This window comes from Moschus berezovskii, chromosome 17 (assembly GCF_049115385.1).
Source record: "Moschus berezovskii isolate FMDL1 chromosome 17, NW_MosBer_1.0, whole genome shotgun sequence".
Taxonomy (NCBI): domain Eukaryota; kingdom Metazoa; phylum Chordata; class Mammalia; order Artiodactyla; family Moschidae; genus Moschus; species Moschus berezovskii.
Genome location: NC_142476.1, coordinates 60,695,394 through 60,709,207, shown reverse-complemented (window position 1 = coordinate 60,709,207; position 13,814 = coordinate 60,695,394). Strand labels below are relative to the sequence as shown.

General features: G+C 43.3%; 1 protein-coding gene across 3 annotated transcripts in view; it reads right to left on the bottom strand.

Annotated features, from left to right (window-relative positions):
* Positions 1-13,814, bottom strand: part of KIF26B (kinesin family member 26B) — a 531,529-nt gene that overhangs the window by 70,412 nt on the left and 447,303 nt on the right. For all 3 annotated transcript variants that reach the window (XM_055419734.2, XM_055419735.2, XM_088845508.1), the window contains one exon: positions 11,705-11,864. In XM_055419734.2, the coding sequence (XP_055275709.2) occupies positions 11,705-11,864 (160 nt within the window). The remainder of the gene's footprint in view (positions 1-11,704; positions 11,865-13,814) is intronic.

The following is a 13,814-nucleotide window of genomic DNA, read 5'->3' as shown; positions in this document are numbered from 1 at the left end:
AGCTTTAGCATCAGTCCCTCCAATGAACATCCAGGATTGATCTCCTTTAAAATGGACTGGTTGGATCTCCTTGCAGTATAAGGGACTCTCAAGAGTCTTCTCCAGCACCACAGTTCAAAAGCATCGATTCTTCGGCGATCAGCCTTCTTCACAGTCCAACTCTCACATCCATACATGACCACGGGAAAAACCAAAATAAATAACATTAAAAGGAAAAAAGAAACTGCAGAAAGAGAGTCTGAGTTTCTGGAGGTGGGCAGTGGCCTGGCATGAGGACCCATGTCTCCCTGGTCTCAGCTCAGCATCACCTCCTGAGCCCATGTCACACAATCCTTCTCTTTTGAAAACCACAGGTATTTGGTTTCACATACTTCTCTGGGAGTGGAACCTGAAGAAACTTCACAAATTCCCATTGATAGATGACAGTCTCATCTACTGACTGTAGAAATGCCCCAAACTGTGATTATTAGCCAGGTGTTGGAGGAAGCTCATCACCTCACGCCCCATCATCCTCAGCCCTGCCATCATTCTTGCCTCTCCCCACCTTACCTTTTTTGTGTTCAGCACAATTTCCAGGCCCAGATTGGGTGACGACCGCTCTCTTCCGACAGGGATCTATTCACTCAGGAGTGTCTTAATGCACCTACAGAAGCTTCTGCCAAGGGGGAAGAGGGCTGGAAACTGTCTTATCAGGAGGCTCTGCCCCTGTGCAGTCTCCAGAATGGGGGAGGGTGACACTTCTCATGCAGGAGGCCACCCAGCCAGGCAGGAGGGCTGTCTGGGGGTCCTGTGTCCTCAGAGAGCATTAGAGCATCCTGAAGCTCTTCAGGGTATAAGAAATGGCTATATGAACAGGCTCTTACATGAGAAAGATTACAGAAATTAACAAAGACCAGAAGACTGTGAAATAGCTGAGATCTGCTGAGTTCATCTGCTGGTGGTACCCAGAATACGGCATCAGGATGGCTGAGCTCCTCTGAGAGCCATTTAACAAGGTCAGGCCGAGTTCTCCTTACCAACCCTGCACAAGGTTCTCTCACTTGCTAACTCGAACATTCTCACGTGGTATTTCTGATTCAGCCCTGCCACTGGATTGAGATTCAGGGAGGGGGAATTGTTTCCCATCCTCATCTTTCTTATTTTACTTTCCTCGCTGCCACATCGTGGAAAAGGTGAGGCCAGGAGATGACCCTGAATGGACAGTTAGCCACAGCTGGTCCCCTGCTTGGGACTCACATTTTCACTTACAACCAGCTGCACGTATTCAAGCTTTGCACATACATTTGATCCATTATCTGGCCTTATTTCAACAAGTACTGATTGAGCACCACGCCATTCCGGACACTGTGTCAGGAAGAGGTAATGTACCAGAGGCAGTGAAGTATCTCTGTCACCTACCAGTCCTGTAGATAAGAACAAAAAGTCACTTACTCCTCTGGTCACAGTTTCCCTATCTGTAATACCAGTATGACCATAGCAGTACCTATGCTAGGAGACTGTTCAGTTCAGTTCAGTTCAGTTGCTCAGTCATGACCAACTCTTTGCGACCCCATGAATCACAGCACGCCAGGCCTCCCTGTCCATCACCAACTCCCGGAGTTCACTCAAACTCATGTCCACTGAGTCGGTGATGCCATCCAGCCATCTCATTCTCTGTTGTCCCCTTCTCCTCCCACCTCCAATCCCTCCCAGCATCAGAGTCTTTTCCAGTGAGTCAACTCTTCACATGAGGTGGCCAAAGTATTGGAGTTTCAGCTTTAGCGACTGTTAGGAGAATTAAATCCCCAGCAAGCCTTTAGTGCAGTTCTTGATGCACAGAAAGGGAATGATGGCTATGAGCTGTTATCATTACACTGATGCCCTGGGACATCCCTCAGCCACGGCTCACGCTTGCACATGCCAACCACCTGGATTGGAGTGGAAACCCAGAAAACAAGTACTGGAAACAATTTCCTCCTTCTCCCTAGGACTCAGAAAGTCCATAAATTAGGAATCTCACAGCTGTGCTGTGCTGTGCTTAGTTGCTCAGTTGTGTACAACTCTTTGGGACCCCATGGTCTACAGCCCACCAGGCTGTTCTGTCCATGGGATTCTCCAAGCAAGAATACTTGGGTGAGGTGCCATGTCCTCCTCCAGGGGATCTTCCCAACTCAGGGATTGAACCCAGGTCTCCCGCATTGCAGGTGGATTATTTACTCTCTGAGCCACCAGGGAAGCCCAAGAATACTGGAGTGGGTAGCCTATACCTTCAACAGGAGATCTTCCTGACCCAGGAATCCAACAGGAGTCTCCTGAATTGCAGGAGGGTTCTTTACCAGCTGACGTACCAGGGAAGCCCCTAGAAATCTCTAAGCCCTTGGAAAAAATGAAAACAAAGTTCCCACTCTACTTTTTGCCCTTTTATTTACTTCATCATGCAAAGATGGGCATAATAAAGTACAGAAACAGTGAGGACCTAACAGAAGTAGAAGAGATTAAGAAGAGATTGCAAGAATACACAGAAGAGCTATACAAAAAAGGTCTTAATGACTTGGATAACCACGATGGTATGGTTTCTCACCTAGAGCCAGACATACTGGAGTGTTAAGTCAAGTAGGCCTTAGGAAGCATTACAAAAACAGTGGAGGTGATGGAATTTCAGCTGAGCTATTTCAAATCCTAAAAGATGATGCTGTTAAAATGCTGCACTCAGTATGCCAGCAAATTTGGAAAACTCAGAAATTGCCACAGGAGGAAAAGATCAGTTTTCATTCCAATACAAAAAGGGCAATGCCAAAGAATGCAAAGTACCATAAAATTGCGCTCATTTCAAATGCTAGCAAGGTAATGCTCAAAATCCTTCAAGCTAGGCTTCAACAGTACATGAACTGAGAACTTCCAGATGTACAAACTGCATTTAGAAAAGGCAGAGGAATCAGAAATCAAATTGCCAACATCCACTGGATCATAGAAAAAGCAAGGGAACTCCAGAAAAACATCTACTCTGCTTCATATACTACACTAAAGCCTTTGACTGTGTGGATCACAACAAAATGAAAAGTTCTGGAAGAGACGGGAATACCAGACCACCATACTTGCCTCCTGAGAAACCTGTATTCAGGTCAAGAAGCAACAGTTCGAAATGGATATGGAACAATGGGCTGATTCAAAATCGCGAAAGGAGTATGTCAAGGCTGTGTATTGTCACTCTGCTTATTTAACTTCTATTTCATGTGAAATGTTGAGCTGGATGAAACATAAGCTGGAATCAAGATTTCTTGGAGAAATAGCAATAATTTCAGATATGTAGAGTACACCACCCTAAAGGCAAAAAGTGAAGAGAAACTAAAAGTCTCTTTGATGAAGGTGAAAGAGAAGAGTGAGAAAGCTGGCTTAAAACTCAACATTCAAAAAACTAAAACTAAGATCATGGCATCTGGTCCCATCATTTCATGGCAAATAGATGGGGAAACAATGGAAACAGTGACAGACTTTCTTTTCTTGGGCTTCAAAATCACTGTGGATGGTGACTGCAGCCCCGAAATTAAAAGATGCTTATTCCTTGGAATAAAAGCTATGACAAATCTAGACAGCGTATTAAGAAGCAGAGACATCACTTTGCTGACAAAGGTCAATCTAGTCAAAGCTATGGTTTTTACAGTAGTCATGTATGGATGTGAGAGTTGGACCCTAAGAAGAGAGAGCTGAAGAACTGATGCTTTTGAACTGTGGTGTTGGAGAAGACTCTTGAGAGTCCCTTGGACTGCGAGGAGATCCAACCAGTCAATCCTAAAGGAAATCAGTCCTGAATATTCACTGGGAGGACTGATGCTGAAGCATCAGTTTCAGCATCAATGGCCACCTGATAGGAAGAGCCAACTCATTGGAAAAGACTGTGGTGCTGGGAAAGATTGAAGGCAGGAGAAGGGGGCAACAGAGGATGAGATGGTTGGATGGTATCACTGAATCAATAAGCATGAGTTTGAGCAAACTCCAGGAGATGGTGAAGGACAGGGAAGCCCGGTGTGCTGCCATTCATGGGGTTGCAAAGACTGGGACATGACTTCGCGAATGAACAACAGGAGGAAAAAGGCCTGACTGGTGAGGCTGGTAAATATGGTCATGGGCACATGCAGCCCAATGCTGTCTGTCTGTCTGCCCCTCTGCAGGTCACACATCCCTCCACTTGAGCCATGTGGCTGTCTGGGTAAGGGACTGCTCTGCTGACCCCATTTCTGCCCATTCCTGAGTCCTGGGGTCCTACTCTGTGGAGCGACAGGAGATCTTCCACTCTGCTAGGATTCAGCAGATGGAGAATTCAATTCCCAATCATACGATTTTTTACATAATTTTATTTATTTATTTATCTTTGGCTGCATGGGGTCTTCGTTGCTGTGTAGACTTTTCTCGAGTTCCGGTTAGTGGGAGCTACTCTCTAGTTGTATTGTGCAAGCCTCTCACTGTGGTGGCTTCTCTTGTTCTGAAGCACAGGCTCTAGGGAGTGTGGGCTCAGGAGTCATGGCTCCCGGGCTCTAGAGCACAGGCTCAATAGTTGTGTGGGCTTAGCTCCCCTGAGGCCTATGGGATCTTCCCAGACTAGGGATCGAGCCCGTGCCTCCTGCATTGGCAGGTCGATTCTTTACCACTGAGCCACCAGGGAAGGCCCTAATCATACTCTTGTATCTATTTGCCAACTGGTTTGGAATACAGAGAGAAAAGGGTCTGGTTAGTAGTCTCAGAAATGGCACATCAAAGAGAACCTCCCGAAAAACCAAAAGAGAAATGAAGAAGCTTCCTGATTTCTGCTCAGTCCTCAAACCATATAGGTTCATTATCTGAGAGGGACAAAGAAAACTATATATTTTGGCTTTGCTGCCAAGGATCATGATTGAGTTGGGGGCCTAACAGTCTGCTCCCAATTCAGTGAGGTTCTGTGAGGGGACAGAAAGGGTTCCTCCTGGGAACTGAAAGGATGACACACAGAGCTTATGTGTTGTGTTTGTGTTAGTCACTTAGTCATGTCCAACTCTGTGTGACCCCTTGGACTATAGCCCACCAGGCTCCCCTGTCCATGGGGATTCTCCAGGCAAGAATACTGGAGTGGTTGTCACTTCCTTCTCCAGGGGATCTTCCTGACCCAGGGATTGAACCTGGGTCTTCTGCATTGCAGGCAGATTTTTTACCATCTGAGCTATAGGGAAGTCCCTATAGCTTTATGTGTTTATAGTTTATGTGTTAGACAGTGATGGAAAGACCCAATGTTTGAACCCATGGCTTGTGATCCCAACTGAGTCCCAGGCAGCCTCATTTCTCCCTGAGTGACCTGTATGGTTCTGTGATAATCCTGGTAGAATTCATTTACTGGTAGGTGATGCTCCAACTCTTAAGAAAATAATATCAATCTCTGAGAATTTTCAAAATTAAATGTGAAGATACCACTGGCCAGGGAAGCAAATGGTGGTAGGAGGGAAGAATGAGAGTAAGATGCTAGAATTTCATACAAAAGAGACCATGTACTACTGATTTTCTGAACTCACTTTCTCTGCATCCTAACCGTCATTAAAATGTATAAAAATGGATATTTTGAAGCAGCAACACTAAGAATTATCATTGCTGCAGTTGCTTGGCAACCTGAGACTTTGGTTATTTTATTTCTAAACAGGGAATGCTATAAACTGATATCTGGAGTTTGTGAAAATAGTTTTAAATTGATGTTCTCTTTGTAAATCAGGAAGAGATAATACAGTATTAACATACATTTAAAGGTTGCTAAATATGCATATGTGTGTCTCATACCACATACACACAAAGATTCTTCCTCAGAGTTTCTCTCCATTATATGCTATCTTAAGTAAATCTGGAGAATTAATATCCCTTTGCATTTTTCCTGGAAAGTATCTATTTAATTTCCCTTTGTCAATAATATGCACTTGAGTCCCAAGGAACAAATCTTTTACCTCCTGTGTGAATCAGGGAAACTGAGCATTGCGGCTCATATTAGTCATGAGCTCCTTCCTCTAGCTTCCCAGACACTGTGTGGGTTGCCAGTTCTGAGAAAGTCAAGACAGGCCCAACATCTAACTGGCTACTGGGAGAAAATTATTTCTCAAGACAAGGCAAAGGAATGTCCACCTTCTTCAGAGAAGCAACTCTTATGAAGGTCTGATGAAATCTTAGGGTGCTCCCAGAGATCCTGCCTACGGGTTCCATCATGGATGAAGTATTCACATTTTGAAAAAGTTGCCTCTATTTATAAAATGTCATTTCTCCACATTCTCTTGAATGTGACCTTGGTTCCTGACTCCTCAGTAGGGCCTTAGGAGGAGAAAGACCCTGATGATGAACATCCCTTCCCAGATGGAGATAGTAGTAAAGAACCTGCCTGCCAATGAGGAGACATAAGAGATGCAGGTTCAGTCCCTGCGTTGGGAAGATGCCCTGGAGGAGGGCATGACAACCCACTCCAGTATTCTTGCCTGGAGAATCCCCATGGACAGAGCAGCCTGATGGGCTATAGTCCATGGAGTCACAAAGAGTCGGACATGCCTGAAGCAACTCAGCAGGCATGCACACAAAGTGGCCCCTGCAGTGGTATTTGCTTGCCACTGAAGCTCAGGACAGCAGACTGCCTCGGGCTCCACCTCTCATCTCCAGAGAGAAGGGCACCAGAGAGTCAGATGCCTGAGCCCCAGAGAGTGTCTGTGATGGACTCTAACACTCAAGGATTAGGTCTTGGTCCGAACCACAGACCAAACCCATAAAAGAAGAGCATAGAGCACAGTTCCATCATGGGGCTGTTCATGCAGAACCATGCTTCAAGTTGACTTGGGAAGAGCATCTCAGACAGACACAGCACGAGAGGGTCACAGAATGACTTTCCATGACCTCTTGTTCTGTGGAAGCCGGGACATTATAACATTTCTGTTGTTTAGAAATAGAGGACAGCATCTTATTGGCAAATAATCAAGTAGACCGTTTGACCTATTGAAGTCATTATTTCTCCAAATGGAGTCACAGTTACAAATGAAAGAAAAATGTTTCAGGCTTTAAGTATCACTGTGTGAAGGGTATGCTTCCCCTTACCAGACATCTAAAAGATACCAGAAATTCTATTTTGAGAGAACTGGGTGGTGGTTAGAATTTCCAAGTCTTCGGAAAGACTGGTCCTGCAGATCAGCTGGGACATAACAGAACTTTAGCCAAAGCTAAGTACACACTGACAGATCCTTGTGGTGGCCCTTCTGGGTACCAATTCTAGTGATGTGTGCCTGCCATGCTGGTTTGTGGCATGGGAATTCGTTTTGATGCCACTATATATTTTTTCTCATCTATCCAACGGGAAGGCTATGATGAGGAACAGCAAATGGCTGAGCAATGCAAGGAAACAGGCAAAATGCACTGTCAAAAAAGCTTAGGGCTATGACAGTTTCCCCGAGACAAGAGGTTCCCCAAACTTAGAGAGTTCTGTGTAGCCTGTCTGACAAGGGGGTTGGAGCCTTTGGTGGTCTCCTTCCTATCCCCTGGTGCTTTTCTGAATAGTGTCACCACTTGGGATTGATTGATGGAACTTGGATTGCCCAGCAAACCTGAGCTATGTCACGGCTGTGGCTGGGAAACTATTCTGCGCTTGCATTTATCACTTATAAAGGCAATATCATTTGCAAAGTCAAATACCATTCAGGGCACACCTAGCACCCTTGGGAGTGCCTGGGATGGGTAATGAATCCAAACTCGCTTTCGGGCTTGCTCACATGACAGAGAGTCTGTCTGGCACGATGATGAAGAGAAACGAGGACAGGCTCTATCCCTTCTGTGCACATTCCAGTTAATTTCCCAGAAGCAAACACAAGTGATGTGAGTTCCAAGCACAGAAGTGTCCAGGGTGACAAATGAAGTGGGTTTTTTGTGTACTTTGGAGGGTGCGGGGGGAGGGTCATGAAAGTGGAGTTTGGTTTTCCTTTTTTTTTTTTTTTTCCTTTAACTGAACAAGAATAAGAGGAAAACTGCAAGGGAACAAAACCTCCCTATCTCAGGAACTTACTGCAGAGACAGGGTTTGACATGGGAAAGGTGTTTAGTATGCTAACAAAATGCTGTTTGATGGGGGTTTGGAGCACGGACTGAATTGATAAAAGAAATCTGGGCCATCCTGCTGTGCTGAAGACCTCATGCTGTGCAGAGCAAAGGCAGCTAATATATTACAGAGCTTGATGAGGCTGGGCGAGTGGATTGGTAAGGAACTGCCAAGGTCTCTGAGGCTGTAAAACGTGATGTGGTTTGATCCTGCCACCAACTGGCTGGGTGATTTGAGTAAATCTTGGCCTTATCTTCCTGCACCTTGAAAGAGGATAGTTTATTGTTGACTGATCACTTTGCAAATGCATTCTCAGAACCAAATATTGACTATCTGCTGTGGCTGAGAATCTGAAACAATATTACGGCAACGTCCTTCGAAAGCTCACGCATAATGATGGGCATTAAGGACTGAGAGATGATACAACAGGCTATACAAGTGCACTGCCAGTGAAGATTTGGGGAGGACAGAGCTGGCTGGGTGGTCAGGCCACCATGTTTTCTGACACCAAGCAGTGGGCAGCTCTGCAAGATCCCCAGGAGGATCCTGACGGTGGGGGACAAATCTATGCCTGTGTCTTATGTCAACACCGGATTTATATTAAGGATAAGCCTACTTCAACAGAGAGTGAGATGGTTGGATGGCATCACTGACTCAATGGATATGAGTTTGAGCAAACTACAGGAGATGGTGAAGGACAGGAAGACTGGCGTGCTGCAGTCCATGGTGTGGCAAAGAGTCGGACATAACTTAGCGACTGAACAACAAAGTCTACTTCAGACATGGAGTGTCTTTAATCATCACTCCCTCAGAGCCAGAAGGGAAAGAAGGGGGCTGAAGCAGACAGATGTCTGCAGAGAACGGTGAGTGGAGTTTCCACATTTAGTCAGCCCTTGCAAGCAAGCAGATAGCTGGTCGCTGTGGCTAACTGGTGTATGGTATGTTTAATTTAACAAGAGACCTTGAACTATGAACAAAAACAATTTTTAATGTTGGTAGTAAAACCCAACTTGAACAAAAAGGAAGTTACTTACTTCATCAAAAGTAAAAGTAATTTCATATGCTTACTTTTATCCATCCCCCCCACCATCAGTTCAACAAATATTTACTGAAATCCACAAAAGCATATTGCTCTACAGAAACAATATGAGATATATATATATATATATAAGAGATACAAATATACAAGCAAAATACATAATCAGTGACCTCATAAGGTGGTATTTTGAATTTTGTCTACATCATGATCTGTTAAGTTATCATACTAATACACGTTTCCCTTTGTATGGACAGGAAAGCCAACAAGGGCTGATAACTCTTTCTTTTCTTTCTGAGATCTTCAACCTTGACAGTACCTCTCCAGACCTTTATTTTTTCCCCTCCTCTCTTCTCTCTTTCCTTCCTCCCTCCCTCCCTTCCTTCCTCTCTTTCTTGTGATCACAAGTTGACTTTATTCAGCTGCAGAAATGATAATGAAACTTCATAAACCTTCAAATTGAATTTTTCCTCATAGCAAAGAATCACACAAGGGCTGGAACAGCCACTTCTGGGTGTATCCTAGGATTCCAAACTTCAAGAACTGACACAGACCAGCTTATAATCTCTATTTAAACTCCAAAGTAGGCTAGTAATGGGCTTCCTGGTAGAGAACAAAATCACAGTGTTGGCATCAACTTATGGGAGAGGCAAAGGACAACTCAAGAATTCGTACTGAATCTTATTGTAGAAAAAACTGCCTGACTTACCTACACGACAGAAACTTTTATTTTGTCGAATCCTACAGATTAAAAAATGATTCCATATACTGTATATTTGCTTAATCCTCATGGCAACTCTGTAAGATACGTGTTATTTCCATTTCAATAAGTGGGTATAGGCTCAACCACATTATCGTTATTGGTTATTGACTACAGTGTTACACACTTTACAAAAAACTTCCACACATATCATTTCAAGCCTTTTATCCTAGTTGTGTAAATAAGATATATAGCTATAGCCCTCACTTCATGAGATGGGAAGGTTCAGATAACTAGTGAACAGTGCAGCTGGACCTTGGCAGAGCCTGAAAAATTAGAGAGCTCCCCTCATCCCATCACCACATTGTCCAGTGGAAAAGCTGAACTGGAGCGAAGGTGGTGAGGGGTGGCTTCAGGGCTGGGTCATTCATGGCCAAAGATGATACGGCAAATTTTTGGCTATTCCAGACATAGGAGGAGTTCTAATTTCATCTTTTTGGAGCATAACCAAAAAGAGGAAAAGGATCTTGGAAGTGAAACAAGCATTTGCATGGGATGCTGCTGCTGCTAAGTTGCTTCAGTCGTGTCCGACTCTGTGCAACTCCATAGATGGCAGCTCACCAGGCTCCCCCGTCCCTGGGATTCTCCAGGCAAGAACACTGGAGTGGGTTGCCATTTCCTTCTCCAAAGCAGGAAAGTGAAAAGTGAAAGTGAAGTCGCTCAGTTGTATCTGACTCTTCGGGACCCCATGGGCTGCAGCCTACCAGGCTCCTCCGCCCATGGGATTTTCCAGCCAAGAGTACTGGAATGGGTTGCCATTGCCTTCTCCGTTTGCATCGGATAGTGGGTGGCAATTCCCCAAGCTTTTCAGTTCTCCTAAATAGGATTGCCAGATAAAATACAGGGTGCCCCTATAGCTTATGCAATACTGGGGACATACTTACACTGAACAGAGAAGGCAATGGCAAGCCACTCCAGTACTATTGCCTAGAAAATCCCATGGATGGAGGAGCCTGGTAGGCTGCAGTCCGTGGGGTCGCTAAGGGTCGGACACGACTGAGCGACTTCACTTTCACTTTTCACTTTCCACTTTCACACATTGGAGAAGGAAATGGCAACCCACTCCAGTGTTCTTACCTGGAGAATCCCAGGGATGGGGGAGCCTGGTGGGCTTCCGTCTATGGGGTCACACAGAGTCGGACACGACTGAAGTGACTTAGCAGCACTTACACTGAAAATATTTGATTTTTATCTGAAATTAAAATTTAACTGGGCATCCCATACTTTTATTGGTTAAATATGGCAGCTCTACTCCTAAGGGAATGGTAATTCAATCTTAGGACCCTTGCTCTTATCCCTATAAAGCATTCATACAATGGTGGCAAAAATTTGAGTGCATGAATGCTAAGTCATTTCAGTTGTGTCCAACTCTGCGATCCTATGGACTTTAGCCCCAGGCACCTCTGTCTGTGGGATTCTCTAGGCAAGAATACTGGAGTGGGTTGCCATGCCATCCTCCAGTGGATCTTCCTGACCCAGGGATGGAACCCACATCTCCTGCAGCCCCTGCATGGTGGGCAGATTCTTTACCACTAGTGCCACTAGGGAAGCCTCAATAAGAATCTACCAATGGCAATTGTTTTAAAGCCCTCCACTGAGGTAACTTCCTATTACTTCTGACTTGAGCAGCCTAATGTTAGGACTGGGGCAAATTTATGTATTTCCACAGCTTTTGAATTTGGCAGATCATGCATTATGTAGTTGCTAGCGAAGGCCAGTTTCCGGCACTGAACTGACAATGTGGCCCATACCTCCGTAGTACAACTCTCCCCAGCTGTCACTAGACTGAGAAACCCACACCTAGCCCTGGTACCATGTTTACTTCATCCCATTCTTCAAGTAGAAGAGTCACTTACTTGTATGGGATGTGCTTGCTGCCATTGACGAGAGCCAGGATGACATTGCCCAGGGCAGACAGGGAGAGGCACAGCCCTGAGCCTCCTTCCCGATTTTTGCTAAGAGCTTTCACACAGCTGCCAAGATCGATGAGGTGCAGGCGGCTGCGGCCTCCAGACACTGCCACAGGAGAGAAGACAAGAGAAGAAAGGACAGGTTAAGTTTGGTAAACCCTCATCTGTCCTTCATGTGGCTCCTTGGGAAATCTTAGGGGAAAAAAGAGGAAGTAAAAGGTTGAAGCTCATGATCTAGTATGAGACCCCAACCAAATCATGCAGGGGTAACAAACAGCATGGTCCTCTTAGATTCTGTCCATCACACACCGCTGGCCTTCTGAAACCTATGGTCATTCCTACTATAAATAAAGGAATAATTCCTTTTGGTTGAATTAGATGAGATTTAACAGAGAAGGTAAATTTCTATTAAAAGAGAATAAGATTTGTGCCTATAGAAATTTCTGCCTTTGTGTAACAGAATTCTGAAATTGATCATATTAAAACATGAATAACCCATAAGTGATTATCTGCTTTGGTTGAGTGTCATAGAGACCAGTAACCTAAAGCTCAGCCAGGAATCAGGTTAATAACTCAAATAATAATCAAATGGGTTAAAACCAGTAACGATGAGAAAAATCTTGAAAATAGCCAGAGGGGGGAAATTATGTTATAAGTAAAGTAACAATGATACAATGATGTTTCTCAGAAATAATACAGGTGAGAAGACAATGGAGCAATATTCTTAAAAGTACTGAAAACTTCCAACCTACTGTTATACACCCAACCAGAGTATCATTCTCAGATAAAAGGAAAATGAAGACTTTTTCAGACTTAAAAAAGCTGAAAGAATTCATCACAAAGGATATACACAAAAGAATGAAGAGTTCTGGAAATGACAACCATGTGGATAAATATATGCTTTTCTCTTATTTAAATCTCCTTAAAAGTTAATTGACTGCTAAAGCAAAAATAACAACAATGTAATATGTGGGTATAACACACACAAAATTAAAATGTTTGACAACAATAACACAAAGTTTAGGAGTGGAGAAATGAAAATACTCTAAGGTTCTTATTCTAGACATGAAGTGGTATAATATCACTTGAAAGCAGACTGTGATAACTTAAAGATGCATACAACAAATCCTACAACAATCACTAAATAACAAAGATTTAGAGCTAAAAAACCAGCAAAGGATATTAAGTGGAGTCATATAAAACGTTCAATAAGTTCAAAAGAAAGCAAATAAAAAGGAGAACAAAGAACAGATGGGTTGAATAGAAAACACATAGAAAAATAATACTTTGGGCCACACCATATGAATTATCCCATTAAATGAAGTAGTCTGAATATTAAAAGTCGATATTGTTGGATTTGGTAAAAAGCAACTCTTCTACATGCTGCCTATGGGAAGTGCACTTCAAATATAAATAAACAATAGGTTGCAAATGTAAGTAGGAAAAGGCTATACCATGCAAATAGTTGCCATAAGAAAGTTGAGGCAATTACAACAATATCAAACAAAAGAGACTTAAGACAAAAATATTACTAGAGGGAAAGAGAGGCATTTTATAATGATAACGACAAAATTCATCAGGAGGTCTGAACAATAAAAAATGTTTATGCTTTAATAATGGAAGTTGAAATATATGAAGTAAAATCGGATAGAATTGCAATAATGAACAGAAAACTCCAGACTTATAGTTGGAGATTTCAAATACCCCTTTCTCAATAACTGATATAATAAGTAGACAGAAAATCAGTAAGGATATATAAGATTTGAACAACTATCAATTCATTCTACCTGACATTTACAGAACATTCAACCCAACAACAGCAGAATACACTTTCTGAATTTTTTTTGAATTGCACACAAAATATTTACCAAGATAGATCATATTCTGGTACATGAAACAAATCTAAGTAAATTTTAAAGGTTTCACATCATTCCAACTACACTTTGACACACTAGGGTTAAATTCTAAGTCAATCCAGAAAGATACCTGGAAAATCCCTAAATATTTTGAAACTCAACAACACAGCTCCAAAGAACTTAGGGTCAAAGAAGAAACC